Here is a 16,486-nt window from a genome sequence, read left to right as displayed (position 1 = left end):
TTAGGTGCCCATTCCATCAAGTTCATAGGGATAAGTTGATTTCCCCTTTTTTAGACAGACCATTGGTAGATGCAGATGAGACCTGCCTGGAGAGGCTTTTAGTTAGTGAAAAGCCAATTATCTCCAGACAAATAGCCAAATTTTGCTTCTACTTGGTAAAATTTCACAACAAGAAGTATGGTTATGTATAGTTTTTATTTGTAGGACTTGCAATCATTTTACTATTATTAGACATTTTAGATATATCTTAAAAGGGTTTAATTATTATAGTTCATAAATATTTAAAGGTTTTTATGACTAAACATATTTTCTGTCCTGGAATGAATCTCTTTGACTGTATAATATTGTATTCTTAAGAAAAATGGTATTTGACCGCAAATAAACATTCATACGTCATACTATCCGATCCCTCAAGGAGCTGAGAGCAACACCCATAGTACTCCACCTTTTTTATCCTGACAACCCTGTGAAGTAGGGTGATAGACACTGAGTGGCCTATGGTCACCTCCCATTAACTTTATGGCAGAATGCAAATTTGAACCCACAGTCTCCTAGTCCAGCCAGTGTATCAGGTGAAGGGGGACTGAACTTGGTGTGGTCTACATATGCAGCAAAATGAAGTGGTGAAGTCCTAAAGCTGTACACTAGACTATACCACTTCAGTTTAGGAGTACAGTTTTAAAGGGTCCATTGTCTAAAGTTTCCTGCCTGATGAAATGTCATTCAGGAGGGAGCATGAGGGCTACACCCCATCTGTCTGGGTAGTTCTCTACTTGGAAGGATTTCCTTAAGCCGTATCTCACATAGACAAGCTACCAAGGACATCAAGGCAGGATTCTTCAGGCCCTCCTGTGCTGTTTCACATCTGCTGAGGAAGACCCAGGACTTCCTAGTTGTGCTCAGTCTCAAGACTGGTACAGGATGCTCCGACCTGCTGGAGATCCATTCTGACACTGAAGCACCCACTCTCCCAAGTGGAGTCAATACTGATCTTCCTTGAAAGCTATTATTGTTCAGTGCTCAAGATGGTGGGTTTCTCTCTTATGGAGAATGCCATGCAGTTTTTGAAGCCCTCGGACAAGATGATCCAGATGCTGATACCATGCCTGGCAAAATCACTCCTTTGTTGGCAATCCTCCATGGTCACGTCCGGATACAGGAACACAATATTTCATGACCAGATGTGGGTGGTTATCTTGCTATAAGGCCTCCTTGAAACCAAAAAGCTGCTGAGGGGCGCACAACCACCCAAGCCATGTTTCTGCCCCCTTCCCAAATTCAGGGACGCCTGAAACAGCTTTCTGGGGCAGGCAGAAGTGATTAGGATGTCAACCTCTTCCCAGATGTCCTGCTATTTATTTATTTATTAGGCATCCCCCCGGTTGGTTATTTCATTATTAAAATATCTGGACCGCACTCTTCCTTGTGGTTCAAGGCTGCTTACAGTAATAGCTTAAAAACACTCCCAGTTAAAAAAAACGAAATAAAATAACAAACCCCAAATCTCTCCCTCTCTAAAGGTAAAGGTTCCCTTGCTCGAAAGCCAGTCGAGTCCGACTCTAGGGTTGCGGTGCTCATCTCCGTTTCAAAGCCGAAGAGCCAGCGCTGTCCGAAGATGTTTCCGTGGTCATGTGGCCGGCATGACTAAACACCAAGGCGCACGGGACGCTGTTACCTTCCCACCGAAGTGGTACCTATTTATCTACTTGCAATTTCTCGCTTTTGAACTGCTAGGTTGGCAGGAGCTGGAACTAGAGACGGGAGCTCACTCCGTCATGCGGCACACTCGGGTCTCCCTCTCACCCCCCCTTAAAACATGCCTACCATTCAAACTCCTCCTCCAAAAGCTCTGGCAGACAGGCAGCCTTGCAGCACCTCCTGATAGGGTTGCCAAGTCTGGGTTGGAAAATACCTGGAGACTTTGGGGGTGGAGCCAGGAGTGGGCGGGGTTTGGGGAGGGGAGGGGCCTCAGCATAGTACAATGCCATAGAGTCCACCCTTCAAAGCAGCCATTTTCTCCAGGGGAGCTGATCTCTGTTGGCTGGGGATCAGTGGTAAAAGCGGGAGATCCCCAGGCCCCACCTGGAGGCTGGCAACCCTACCTCCTGAAGATCTCCAAGGTGGGCACCCCCTCACCTCCTCGGAGAGCCCATTCCACAGGAAGCCCCAATGGAAAAGATCAGGGCTCTTGTCGATGCCAGGGAGGCCACCCTAAGTGCTGGGATAGCCAACAGATGGCTGCCTGACAAATCTAGTTATCGCACAGGGACATATAGGAGACGGCCCCTGGCTACACAAGATCCCAAAGACTGGAAGCTCTGATGGACAAGTGGGGAGTATAATGAAGGCTGCTATACTTGTAGCATCCAGGATACAAAAGCAACGGAAGAGGTGGGGGCATGTACCAAGGAGATGGTGCAATGCTCCCGCCCCAAAATTAATCTCATATTCTCACGTGGAGGGAAATCTTTGTGGCTGTCTTCTATACCTCCTGCCAATGATGGACAGTCTTGAGTGGCCCTTTGGCAAAGTTAGTTTCCCGGTTTGGAGGTCGATCTCCGTACGAGTGAATAACTATATCCTCTGTGAAGATTTTACCACATCTATGCTGTCGAAATTCTTAAACACAAAAGAACAGGCAGCTGAAGAACGGATCGTGGATCTCAGCGCGTGAATATCTTGGCCATTTTATGTTGATTATGAGATTTCTGAAGAGGATTCTGATGAGCCTGCTGAAGAGCTTTGGCAGAGTAGAGGAGCCGAGGCCTTCCGTAAAGTACAAAGAGTCACGTTTGAGGAGTGTGTTCGCATTGGGGAAGGGGAGAAGTGCGTTTTCACACATATATCCAAGTAACGGAGGGCAAACCAGTCTCTCAGCATGGCTTGGCTAAACCAAAAGTTACTGTCTGAACCTGTTTCCTCTGCCCTTGTGTATCAAAATGATGAGACACAGCACCAGTTTTTCTTTTCTGCTCCCCTCCCCTCCGTTTTCAGTATACCCAGGCCAGCCGTTTTGCTACTCTAGCAAGAAGGGAAATCCTACAGGGTCTGGGGATTGAAATCCTCTGTATTATTCATCAATATGGGGAAAAGACCCTTGAAAGGGGCCCTTGAAAGGTAGGCCAACTGCCAGTATGCTGTAACAGTTCAGAGCATTGACCTACAAGCAGGAAGGCCTGTGCTCAAATACTCATTCATATACAAAACTCACTGGGTGGCCTTGCAGTAGTCAACCCCTCTGCCTAATGTATTTTACAAGATTGTTCAAAAGATAAAATAATAAGGAAAGAGAGACTTATGTTACATGGCCCTGGGCCTCTTGGAGGAATGGTGCACTAAAATATAAAATATAGACTGGGAGGTCTGTAGTTCGGCAGTTCGAGACCCGAGTGCCACGTGACGGAGTGAGTTCCCGTCTCCAGCCCCAGCTCCAGCTAACCTAGCAGTTTGAAAGCAAGAAACTGCAAGTAGATACATAGGTACCGCTTCGGTGGGAAGGTAACTGTGTTCCGTGCGTCTCGACATTTCGTCATGCCGGCCACATGACCATGGAAACGTCTTTGGACAGCGCTGGCTCTTCGGCTTGGAAACAGAGATGAGCACCACCCCCTAGAGTCGAATTCAACTGGTTTTTGAGCAAGGGAAACCTTTACTTTTATCTAGAATTATAGAAAGGCTTGAGGGGGAAAGATAAACATGAGGCATACATACAACTTCCACAAAAACTTGGAGACTGTTTCATTTCTGCTTCCCTGAACTGTTTTCCCTTACCAGGCCCACTAAAGACTCCTGGTTGTGACCTTACCCAGCTGATATTTTAGTTTATTTAATTAGAATTCTGGTACTTAGTATTTAGCTCAAGCCTTTTGGCAGAAAGTGTAAGTTCTGGCCCTCTTCCAAAAGATGGTTGTCCCACCCATTAACGATGCTTTGGAGTAACATTATGCATCACTTACACATTTATTGTGTGTTTTGTAACAGTGCCCACTTTACTTAATAGCATTGCCTTCCAACAACTGTTATTGTTTGACAAAATGTTTTTCAAGACAGGTTGTTTGGACTGGATCAACTGCTTTTAAAAACAAAATGCAGACAGCTGATTTACACTCTCTAAAAACTAGTGTTCACTGGGGAACTTGCTTGGGATGAGCCAGGTCTACATAATCCTGTGTGTGTAAGAAAAAAGGGAAAACAGAATTATTGTGCGGCAACTACAGGGACTGAGGATGCAGGAGGGAAAGGTAGCATTTGCTGCAGCTCTGAATAACTTCCCACCTCATAAGATTGTGAAACACTCTAAAGACGGGCTGGGGATCACTTGAGGCAGACTAATTACTTCTTAACACACTCTTTTGTATTCACAATGAGGATTAGGATTGCCCTGGGAGTCTTTCTTGTAGATTTCAGAGTTGCGCAGAAAAGGGGAGGCGGGTTTCCACAAAGCCAAACAAGCCCTGGTGAAACGTGATGCACTCGGCAGACTTTTCTATTCTTTGCAACTCTTAAAAGGCACAGGAGCCCTGTTGGGATCTGGCAGCACTTCTTGGGACAGCAAGGTAATCCGCACTCCTTCACCCCTTTCTTTTTTCTGCATGTTTATGGAACAAAAGGGGGGGCACTTATGTGTTGCTGATTATGAGCACTAAGCCAGTGTGGGATTTTTAATTCCAGATGTACCCGTCCGAATAAACTAATGTTGGCAGTTGGAGAGGAAGGAAACCCCATGACAGCACCGCAGAGTCTCTGTCCTAGTGTAGAAGTGATTAGGTCTAACCTGCAGGAGCGGTTTTATGGAAATCTTTGTCAATAATTTGCTAAAAAACAATGTAGAATTAGGGGCCATGCCGCTTGGGCCCACAGAGCACAGGTTCTCAAGCTCTGGCAACCTGAGGACTCTTGTTTTCATAACAAAAAAGTTGCAAACCCCCAAGCTCTCCTCCCCCTCCCTGAGAAGCACCCACTGGACAGCCATTCCAAACCACATGCAAGTCACCTGTGCCCAGTGGAGGCTTCCAGCCTCCTGTTTCCCAAGATGAGTCATGTGGTGTGAATTCCATGCTGGGATCTTTATTCCCAGGCATTGGTGCGCCAACTTAGATCCGCCCATGGCACCCAGGGGCTTAACCTTTCCCCTCTATGCCATATTCCCAACCCAGAATGACCCCCAAGGAGAGCCACACTTTGCCCCACTGAAATTGTGTGTACTGATGGGCTATTTATTTATTATTTTAATTTCTATACCGCTCCATCCCGGAGACATGTGGTTTAGTCCAGAGTGGCTCCCTGGGGCTCTTTCGGCCAGGGGAAACCCTAGCCCTGAATGAGACTGACCCACAACAGGCCAGGGAATTAAGTTTCCAACATAGCATTTGCAGCACAGTATGATTTTGAGGACATGGGGACCACATGAGGAAAACATCATGCACAGTTAGACCCTGAGACCCTTCTCCACTGCTCTATGTTAAAAACAAGCTTAAGAAAAATGGTTTTTATTGACTGCATGGGTCTGCAAGATCAGGACTCAGAGTAGCTGATTCAAGAATTCAGAAGTCCCTGACTTCAGTTTTAATCAGTCTCACCCCTTGATTGGAAGGCACTTTGCCCCACAGGAAAAAGGAAGCTTCCTGATTGGTTAATAACTTTTAGGAAGAAGCTGGCTTAACCGATGGGAAGGGGCTTGGAAAAACTTTCAGAGCTCCTTGCAAAAAAAGGGAAAAGACCAGCATCACCCAAAACCTAAATCTCTGTTGTTCAACCAAAAACTGCCATTTGCTACTAAAGCTTTATACCAAATCAGACCCTTGATTCACCAAGGTCAGCACTGTCTATTCAGACTGGCAGCAACTTCACATCATGTACTGCTCGGTCCTTTTAACTGGAGATGCAGGGGATCGAACCTGGAACTTTCTGCATGCCAAGCAGATGCTTTACCTCTGAGCCAGAGCCCCTATGTACGTGCAGAGTAGTGTCACCCTCTGCCTACAGTGAAACTCTCTGCATTGGAAAACAGAGCAAAAACCATTTAAATTTATACCAGAAGTAACTATGACCATCACAAAAAGCCTGTATGTCTTTAGTGTTGTCCAACCAGTCAGAGATCCTAGGGCTGAGCTGCTGGACCCTGATAACCAATGAGTGTGTTTTCTGGCCAGTGTTCCCTGGTGAAACAGACTGCAATTGGTGGCTGATCTATGAGCTCCTGCTCTTTGAAAGAGGGAGAAACTGATCCTGTCCCCCCTCCCGGTGAACAGTCCTTTCCCTCCCCCCGTCCTGAGAAAACGGAGGGGGCTTTATATTCATGTTAGGCATATGGCATGAGGGATTGCCTTGTGCCCTTGGGGACCCCCTGCAGGACTCACGAGCAATGCTCCCTCTAAGCTGTGGTCTTGTGAGCAAAAATTCTACTCTGTGAGCTACTGGCATTAAAGTTGTGAGCGAGCAATTTGGCTTCTGCATAAATTAGTTTGCCATGGAGCCATCCTTCCTGAGCGAAGACAAAAATCTGTGAGCCGGAGACAAAAATACTGTGAGCTTGCTCACACTAACTCAGCTTAGAGGGAACACTGCTCACAAGTCTCCAGACCCCAGTTTGAGAGACGCTGCATAGAGGGCCATTCCCTGCTCTGCATGTTGCCAAGAAGAACAGCATTAAGGACACAGTGGCTGTGATAAAGGAACCAGGCCTAGGCAGCATGGGGGATACGAGACACCTTTGGAGCTCGGTCCCCTCACCCAACAACAGCAAACGAGTTGATGGCCTTGGATACTTATTGAGTTCCATGTCAACAAAGCTGCTGTGTGGCGAACCAGTGCCGGCTGAGAGGATGCAAAGGTAGGAGACAGAGCCTTTGGATGTGGGGAAATCCTTTATTATACAGAAGACACGGTAGAAGTTCACGCATCTCCCCCAGCCAGAATGATTTACAACAGAGTGGGGAAAGGGCAACCGGCAAAGACTTGACTGTCGACATGAAAATGGTCTCCTCTCTTAAAAACAGGCTTGTGCTGCTGGAAGGCTGCCCGACTCTACCCACTCCTTCCTACCATGACACGCCTACACCAAGCGGTGGCTGACAACTTTTGTTTGGACATATTGTACAAAAACACCAGGTTCAATGGCTTTAGGCAGAAATTAAGGCAGACCCAACACCTTCCTTAGTCCCTACAAATGTTAAATCGTTTGACAGTACTTCTTGCATTCTGTGACCCTTTAAGCCATTCTTCGTAATTTCCCCTCCTTTCCCTGTATTATGTATATATTTCTTCCGGCTGAGGTTTCAGTTCATGCATCTGACCAAATGGGCTCTAGCCCACGAAAGCTTACACTTCCAGAACTATGCTAGTCTTTAAGGTGCCACAGGGTTCTTTTCTGGTTTTGCTAGAAAGAGAAGTTGGGCATACAGGCAGCATTCACGTGACTCAGCTATACATCACATTCATATTGCTGCCGGAGGATTTCCTAGACAACTCCCTTCTGTGAGACCTACATAATGAAAGCCAATGATGTCTTCTCCCATTGCCGCACACGAGGGGAGGGGGCAAAGACAGCCATGCAGCCCTCGGGAGACCGGCAGGTCACTAGGATTTCGGTCTCACACAGCCAGCAGCAAATGTATTAACTGGAACAAAAGGACTACCTTTATCTCACCCCAAACACACACATGTGCCAACAGCGCCAGCACAACATCTTCACTCCAGTGCGGCAAGACGGGAGAGTCGGGAGGAGAGAGTCAGGTGCAGACCCCTCTTGTGAGTCAAATAAGACTTTATTACATGCAGCAGCCTGAACAGCCCAGACCAGCCTGAGCTCGTTGACCCTGGGTAGTACCTGAATGGGGGACCGCCAGGGTTGCTATGCAGAGGAAGACCATGGCAAATCACCTCTTGCCTTGAAAAACCCACACGGTTGCCAAGCTGCAGCTTGACAGCACTTAATTATTACATGCAGCAAGAGGAGACACAGAGATGACTTACTTTATTCCATCATCAACCATCCTCCTTGCACCCAAGAACTCCACTTGCCTCATTTGCAGATTTCTAGACTACGAAACAGGCACTGCAAAGAGTTAGCTCGGTTGTAGGACGACAGGATAAAAAGTGTGGTCCAAGTGGGCAAACGGATGACGCTGCCCTAGACAGTCAGACCACTGCTCCATAAAGCTTAGTGTTGTCTACTCTACCAGCAGCTCTCCATGGTTACACCTAGAGAAGGGTGTCTCCCAATACCTGCACCCTGAGCTTCTTTCAACCGGGGATAAATCTGGAATCTTCAGCACATAACACACACAACACTCCTGTGGAGTACTTGGGACTGACATGAGATCTCCATGGGGACTTCAGTCTTCACTTCAAGGTTCAGCCCTGGAACATGCTTTGCACTATAGGGGGCCTAGCCCTGGAATTGGTGTAGCGACAATATAGAAAAGCGTCTCTGGGCCATGCACAGCCTAATGTGCTGCCTGAATTTACAGATTTGGCCAAGACTACACACTTTGTCTTTCAGACTCTCTGTACTCTTCAAGACAGGAACAAAGAAGAACCCATTGTGCAGCACGGCCTTTCAGGCAAAATGTAAAGTGTACACCAAGCATTTCAAAGTGCTATAGAAAAACCCTGCTCCCAACAGGAGAGCAAGAGATGTTTTAAAACCCATCTCGCTCCAAATGCAAAAGATTCATTACTTTGTGCCACTCTCATTTCAATGTAAACAGCCCTGTAAGGAACCACTCATTCCTCCAAGAAAGAAAAAGAAAAGAAAAGCAGTATACCATAAAAGTGCTTTGCAAAAAAATCAAGGGGTGGTGGTGGTTTAAAAGCAGCTCTTTTCTCACCTCCCACCAAATAATGGAGCCTTAGACATTCAAGTTGGCCTCTTAGCAATGAGGTACACCAACTGACATTCATAACTCATGGTGTGCTTATGCTTTGCCTTACGATATATACATCCAAAGAAGAACACGCGGTATCAACAGCCCGACATTCCATAATGCATGAGGGGGGGAAAGGCCTTCCAATACTCGTGTGTTGTAAACTTGGTATGCTCGGCATTGGGCTTCTGAGGAGTTCTCTCCTTTTGGAGCCAAAAGTGCTGTCTAAAATAACAATAGGGGGCTCCTACCCATCATAGGGTGGTCTCGAGATGTGGGGGGGCCTGTACCCCTGCTCCCACCTCCTTCAGATGCTTGCAGGCCCGTTCAGCACAGAAGTCTATGTCCAGCCCAGAGTGGAGATGTAACCACTCCTGAACATCTTGCCTCAGGTGTTCAACGGTTTTGGACTCTGGGGACAGAGAAAGACAAGTAAGAGCTCTCTCTGAACTCTCTCAGACCCTCCGCCCCATCCCAAAGAGCCAGACAATCACCTGTGTCCTTCTGCAGGTGGCGCTGTTGCTGGAGGAAACTGTGTGCCAAGATGACCTCCTTCTCATGCTCTTCCTGGGCCCGCAGAATAAGGGAGGCCAGCAGCTCCGAGTTGTTGGACGTGCTGCGGTAATACAGCATATGCACCAGCTCAAGGGCATGGACGTTCCTGCGCTGGCCAAAGACCTTTAAAGAGGGGAGGAAACCTCAAAGCTGTGCTTGGAAAGCCAGGTCTCTAGAAAGGGATTGAGCAAGCAAGCGCGTAAAAGACATTCTCTAACTAGCAGGTTAGGAAAAAGGTGGTAGGATCCAGATCTCTCGAGTTCACTGGCTGAAATGGAACAGAAGTAATCCAGAGAAAAAAGCCAGCCTAACACAGCCTTAGAGCAGCAAATGAGAACCCAGTAGACTCCAGATTTGAGTTTAGCCACTGAACTCGCTGAATGACCAGATACACAGCATGCGTGAGAGAGTGTTTGTGAGAAAATTAAGTACCCCCCAAGATGACCCTTGTGTGTCAAAGGAGGACCCATACAGCACAACAACTACAAGGGGATGTGATGCGGTGTTCTATGCGCTGCACAGAAAAAGCACACTGCAGCCGCCAGGTTCTGCCACTGGCCCCCAACTGCTGCATGTCGCCACCATGTATTCCTCTGAAGAAAGTTAACATATGGAACAGCGATATCGAGTCCAGTGGCAGCTTAAAGTCCAACAAGATTTCCAGGGATGAAGCTTTCGAGAGTCAAAGCTCCCTTGTTCAGATTGCTGACGAAGACAGCTTTGACACTCTCAGGAAATCCTTTAAACTGCTGCAGGACATAATCTTGCTCTTCTACCGGAGGCCAACATGGTTACCCATCTAAACTGCTGAACTGCTGACGAAGACAGCTTTTGACACTCGCAGGAAATCCTTTAAACTGCTGCAGGACACAATCTTGCTCTTCTACCGGAGACCAACATGGTTACCCATCTAAACTGCTGACATATCGAAGAAAGTGGAAAGGTGCACTTGCAGATAACCATGCAGTGCTGACTAAACCTGCTCATGACCACCATGGGGACTTTGCATCAGACGCACACGGGCCTGGTTCTGACTGAGACTGTGGACCCTTGGGTAGAAACAGCTTCAGGCCCTCCCTCCAATGCTGTTTTCGCATCATGGGACAATCCCAGAGAGCTGCTATTTGCTCCAGTGGGACACTTGTGCAGTGATAGCTTCCCCACGGAAGCAAACAGCACAAGGGGGCTAAGGAGGGCTGACAACCTCCAGGTGGGGCCTGGACATCAATGTTCCCTCTAAGCTGTGGAGTCTTGTGAGCAAAAATCCTACTCTGTGAGCTACTGGCATGAAATTTGTGAGTGAGCGATTTGGCTACTGCATAAATTAGTTGGCCCTGGAGTCATCCTTCCTAAGCGAAGACAAAAATCTGTGAGCTGGAGGCTGAAAAACTGTGAGCTAGCTCACACTAACTCAGCTTAGAGGGAACACTGCAGTGGACATCCCCTGGAATTATGACTGATCTCCAGAGTTCCCCTGGGAAAAAAATGCTTTGGAGGGTGGACTCTCTGGCATTATATCTCACTGAGCTCCCTCCCCTCTCCAAACTCCACCCTCAAAATCTCCAGGAATGTCTCAACCCAGAGTTGGCAGCCCTACAGCCGCTTCTATCCATGCACCATAGTCATGATCAGAATCAGGCCCACGTGTATCTGGGCAGCACAGAACTCCTGCGAGGACTCTGTATTGTGTGCCGTTCCCCCGAGCCTGCTCAGATTTGCACAGCTCCCGCCTTCAAATGCTTTTTCGCTGCTGTCCTCTCCCATTCCAGACATTATCAGACACCTGACAGAACCTGGAAAAAGCCACTGGCTGCACAAAGCCGGCAAATACTAAAGCAAAAGACTCTCACAAAGATGCGCTTTGTTACCCAGTCACCCTGCAGGGAATGCCACGATGTCACACAATGCATGTGACAAAGGGCCATGGGTAGATAACAGGTGGTGGGGAACGTCAGTTGTACAGGCGGATGAGGAAAAGAAGCAGATTCTTGGCGAGTAACATACCATACTATCAAGGGATCTCTACAGAAGCATGCATAAAAGATGCAAGAGACTGTTTTTTCTTTTTTTAAAATCGAAGCAGGACAAAGCAATGAAAAAACCCCATCAGACTCACTGCTGAGCTCTAAACTCCAAGTACCACTGCACAGGACGTATTGCATGACGTTTGCACTTTGGATTTGAAGCTGATTTGAGGCAGCATGACAGGTGAACTGACTCAGGAAATGACATTTTGCTACTGCAGCATAGCAGTTAAATACACTGCATGACAATTTCACTGTCTTTCTTTCTCCATTTGCCCTGCAACGCAGTATTCTTGTTCCTTTTTATTAATAATAGTCAACGCCTTTTGTGTCCTGACCTGGATAGCCCAGGTTAGCCCAATCTCATCAGATCTCAGAAGCTAAGCAGAGTTGGCCCTGGTCAGTATTTGGATGGGAGACCACCAAGGAATGCAATGGTCGCTACACAGAGGCAGGCAATGGCAAACCACCTCTGAATGTCTCTTGCCTAGAACCCCACGGAGCTGCCATGTCAGCTGCAACTTGACACGGGGAAAAAGCCTTTTGCATCTTCATTATCAGCATTTATACCATTTCTCAAGAGTGACTCGTAAACTAAATGACAGCCCTGTATGAAAGCACAACCAGCACAATGACAGCACAAATGACAGCACAACCAGTCAGTACTGGTTAATTAATCGAAGCTGGGATGGGTTGGAGGCTAACAATGCTTAAAGTTTACTTAGTGAGTGCTGTTCATGGCTGAGTTAAGATCTGCACCGGGGACTTCCTGGTTCACAGCTTAGGCGCTACACTGCTGCAGTTCTCATTTATGGTGCTGCAGTGATCTCTTGTGATACATGCAGTGATCTCCAGTCATACCTTAGCCTTCCTCACTCAAGAGCTCACATCCTAAAGGGCTGGGCCACATTTTCATAGGTGAGAGGATCAGGGAATGGTTGCAGATACCGGCTGGTTGTGCTAGGGGGGGCTCTGGAGAGCATTGCATCTTACAACCTTCTGCCAAAGGCAACAATGCACGTACCTTCCAAACTCGGAAAGTCATGAAAGCGGCGAAGAAAAGCAGCAGGGAGGCGGTGCCGATCTTGAGGTCGGAAAGTATCACCATGCCCACGTTGACGAAGACGGCCAAGCCGCTCACTAACAGCATGCCGTTGAGGAGGGCCCGGTATAAAAGGGACGTGCGGACTCTGACAGCTGGCAGGAGCTGCTCCAAGCCCTCCAGGGGGATGTCTTTAAAGCATTTCAGCACCAGGCGCGCATTCTTCGTCCGGGCAGCTACCAGCACCCGCTTGAAATAATGCCTACCTCAGGTGAACAGGAGAAGAAGGTGTCATAGTACACCGAACAGAGCAAGATGAAATGTTATCCATTGTGCACGGCTGAAAACAGGACACAGTTAAGAGCTCGTCACCCCACCCCACTTGGAAAATCCAGCATTCTCCAACAAGAAATCGTTCTCCTTTTCAATTTACAATCCCAGAAGCCACACTTCTACTTTTCCCTCCTGGGAGCAAATATAATTAGTTTTCAGCCAGCAGAAATTCCACACTTTATAAATCCAAAAGCAACAGTAAAGATAATACTTCTACTAGAAACAACCAAAATGTTATCAAGGAGCAAGCGAGCAAACAAGCCTTTTGTGTTCCGCATGTTCTGTTCAGTCTAATAATTGCTGGCTTTTATATTTTTCAAAGAGGAGTGGCCACAGTTTCTATGCCCCAGAAGTCTTCACTGCACCCTGAGATCTTTTGCACTAACCATGCTCTAGCACAGGGGTCCCCAACTTGGCGCCTGAGGGCCTCAGGTCACCCACTGACCCCTTTCCTGGTGCCTGTGAAGTGTTTTTATAAAGTGGATGGGGCCAGGTGGGACTTTTGCTCAGAAAGGCTTCTGATTGGCCACTGGAGATTTTACTGGCTGTGCAGATTTTTTTAAACGTTGCTTTGGCAGCAGCTGCCACAGCACAAGGACCTTCACTGTGGGAAGCTGCAGCAGCCATTTTGCGGCTGGCTCCTTCTGTAGCAGCGATTTTGTGGCTATGCCCACTCTGCTGTGTCAGGCTTAAAAAGATTGGGAAACCCTGCTCAAGCGTAACTAATACCGCATAACATCTCCTCCACTTCACTGCTATAACGTGCAGGTTGGGGCTTTCCATAATTGCTTGACAACGTCTTTCTCTCTCCCCGCCTTTACTAAGAGGGTGGCGGTGGTGACGGTGAACATCCAGCCTGAAGGAGAGTTCTAGCAACATCGCCACATATACTACCCAGGGAACTTTCACAAGAACCGTGTATGCTCCATACAACACACCTTTTAGGGACACAGTTACAAGCACAGCCACAGTGATCCAATCATAGCACAGCAATCCAAATTCTATGATCCTTTGGGCATACCCACAAGATTTCATGCGAGAGGAAGACTATTTTTTTTGCCTTGCCTGTCTGCAGGAATCCGAGGAGATGTGCCAAAGAAGCCCCTCTGGGCCTGAAGGGTCGTCATCACACGCAGTGGGCCGAAGCGTTGTCCGAGAGCCCAGAATCGTATGTATTCATACTGGTCCAGATTCACAGACACCTGTAGAAAGCAAGTGAGGCCTGGAATGAAAACACAGTGGCTTTGTAAATGAAGTGCAGCTCCCTCTAAGCCCTGGCTCACATATGGGGAAGAACGAGAATGAAGAGACCTGAAGAAATAGAATGGACTGCATGTACTACTACTTCAGGCTCCAATTGGAGAATCCCATTTTGGAACATTACACCTTTGTACATTAAGAACTCCCAGCAAACAGCACAGCAAGTAAAGAGGTGCAGCAGGGCCGTGAGAACCAAAGAGGACTGTGAGGTGCTCCAGAGGGATTTGTCAAGGCTGGTCTGGTTAGCATCAATGTGGCAAATGAGGTTCAATGTGGGCAAGTGCAAAGTGAAGCACATTGGAGCCAAAAATCCTAACTATAAATATACGTTGATGGGGTCCGAACTGGCCGTAACTAACTGGGAGAGAGATCTTGGAGTCGTGGTAGATAACTCACTGAAGATGTTAACTCACTGTGCAATTGCAATAAAAAAGGTAAATGCTATGCTGGGGATAGTACCATAATGGTGCAGCCTCATTTGAAATACTGTGTACCGTTCTGGTCACACCGCAAAAAAGATATTATAGCATTGGAAAAGATGCAAAAAAGGGCAACTAAAATGATTAAGGGGATGGAACACTTTCCCTATGAAGAAAGTTTAAAGAGGTTAGGGCTCTTTAGCTTGGAGAAATGACAACTGAGGGGTGACCTGAGAGAGGTTTACAAAATGTTGCATGGGGCAGAGAAGGTAGAAAAAGATGTACTTTTCTCCCTTTCTCACAATACAAGAACCCATGGGCACTCAATGAAACTGATGAGCAGTAGGCTTAGAACAGATAAAAGGAAATACTGCTTCACCCAAAGACTAATTAACACGTGGAATTCACTGCTGCAAGAAGTGGCGGCGGCTACAAGCATAGACAGCTTCAAGAGGGGATTAGATAAATATATGGAGCAGAGGTCCATCAGTGGCTAGCCTATTAGCCACAAGGTACAGATGGAACACCATGTCTAGGGCAATGCTCCCTCTAATCTGTGGAGTCCCGTGAGCAAAAATTCTTTCTAAGCTACCGGCATCAAAGTTGTGAACAGGTGATTTGGCTACTGCATTAATTAGTTTGCTCTGGAGCCCACCTTCCTGAGCTAAGACAAAAATGTGTGAGCTGGAGGCTAAAAAACTGTGAGCTAGCTCACACTAACTCAGCTTAGCGGAAATACTAAGTCTGGGGCGGTGATGCTCTGTATTCTTTGTGCTTGGGGAGCAACAGTGGGAGGGCTTCTGAGTTCTGGCTCTGCTGGTGGACCTCCTGATGGCACCTGGGTTTCTGCCACTGTGTGACACAGAGTGTTGGACTGGGTGTGCTTGGTACTAGGTTTTCATTTGCACACCGTTTTTTCCCTCTCTTCCAAGCTTGAATCCATCACTGCATTCTACTCAGGATTCTGCCACTTCATTTCAGCCTTGTTTTCCTACTACGTGCATTGACCAGGCCCAAGGGGCATCCTGTGCCCATTGGCAATGTCATCAAAACTTCAGGGGACAAAACCTCAAGAGCTCAGAGGGCCCCAGACCTACTTCCAGGAATAAATAAGTCCTTTGGCTTTATGCGCGTTAAGCTCAGTAGATGGCAGCAAGACCCTCCCCAGCCAAGACAGCACCTGGACTTCGTCATAAGGGTGGTTGACCGCCAGGGCATATGCCAGCGTATCCTCCGACAAGCTGTTGAAGTTGGCCTGGTCCAGCAACGGTTCCAACCTGCCCAAAACTTCCTGCTCTTTCTTTAACCGTTCGGCGTCCGTCAAAGAGGACTCTTGCAGTGTATCCCGGTCGGGGTTAATTGGTTCATAGAGAGCCTGAGGAAGGGGAGGAGGAGAACGTAGCAGGATTAACCCAATTGTTGGGTTTAATGCTGATCGTAATGCTCAGTCGCCAGGTTCGGCACCCCCCCTCGTTTTTGCTCACCACCACTGAATGACCAATCTGTTTGAAATCAGGGTGAGGGTGTGTGCGTGTTCTTACCTTGAGCTGCTCTAGGACAGAGTGATAGTGGTGCAGAACAGAGGAGTCCACTTGAGAGACAAATGCCAGGAAAGAGTCTCTTTCTGTGTGGCTGGAGGAGTAGAACTCCTATAGGAGGAAAGAGGCAACAAATAAGGCAGGTGTGGGTCTGAAGCAAGGGTTCATCAAGGAACCTCTTGTGCCGTGTCGAAGTACAGCTGTTTATAAAAAGACACCATGCAACGCTCAGATGTCACTACCTCTGGAGCAGCGCATGACTGGCTTTGCCCATTGTGATTGTTCCACTGCCCCTCTTCTCAACTCTCTCCTCCTCTTTGCAGTGTTCTTCATATTAGTCATGGACTGCATTGATATTTCGATTTAGGGTTTTGTATGTGTGTCTGCTTACACACGCAAGAAATTGCAAGTAGATAAATAGGTACCACTTCAGTGGGAAGGTAACAGC

General features: G+C 47.5%; 1 protein-coding gene across 1 annotated transcript in view; it reads right to left on the bottom strand.

The window, feature by feature from the left end:
• Nucleotides 1-8,691: 8,691 nt before the first annotated feature.
• The window catches only part of TMEM143 (transmembrane protein 143), a 12,936-nt gene continuing 5,141 nt past the window's right edge, over nucleotides 8,692-16,486 (bottom strand). Inside the window, 7 exon segments of the mRNA XM_015414410.1 lie at nucleotides 8,692-9,160; nucleotides 9,163-9,279; nucleotides 9,362-9,545; nucleotides 12,471-12,750; nucleotides 13,887-14,023; nucleotides 15,681-15,875; nucleotides 16,042-16,149. Of these exon segments, the coding sequence (XP_015269896.1) occupies nucleotides 9,093-9,160; nucleotides 9,163-9,279; nucleotides 9,362-9,545; nucleotides 12,471-12,750; nucleotides 13,887-14,023; nucleotides 15,681-15,875; nucleotides 16,042-16,149 (1,089 nt within the window). The 3' untranslated portion in view covers nucleotides 8,692-9,092.

This window comes from Gekko japonicus, unplaced genomic scaffold, assembly GCF_001447785.1.
Source record: "Gekko japonicus isolate JY-2015 unplaced genomic scaffold, Gekko_japonicus_V1.1 scaffold243, whole genome shotgun sequence".
In the NCBI taxonomy this organism is placed as follows: Eukaryota; Metazoa; Chordata; class Lepidosauria; order Squamata; family Gekkonidae; genus Gekko; species Gekko japonicus.
Note: the sequence above shows the minus strand (reverse complement) of the source record. Positions and strands in the feature narration are given on the sequence as shown.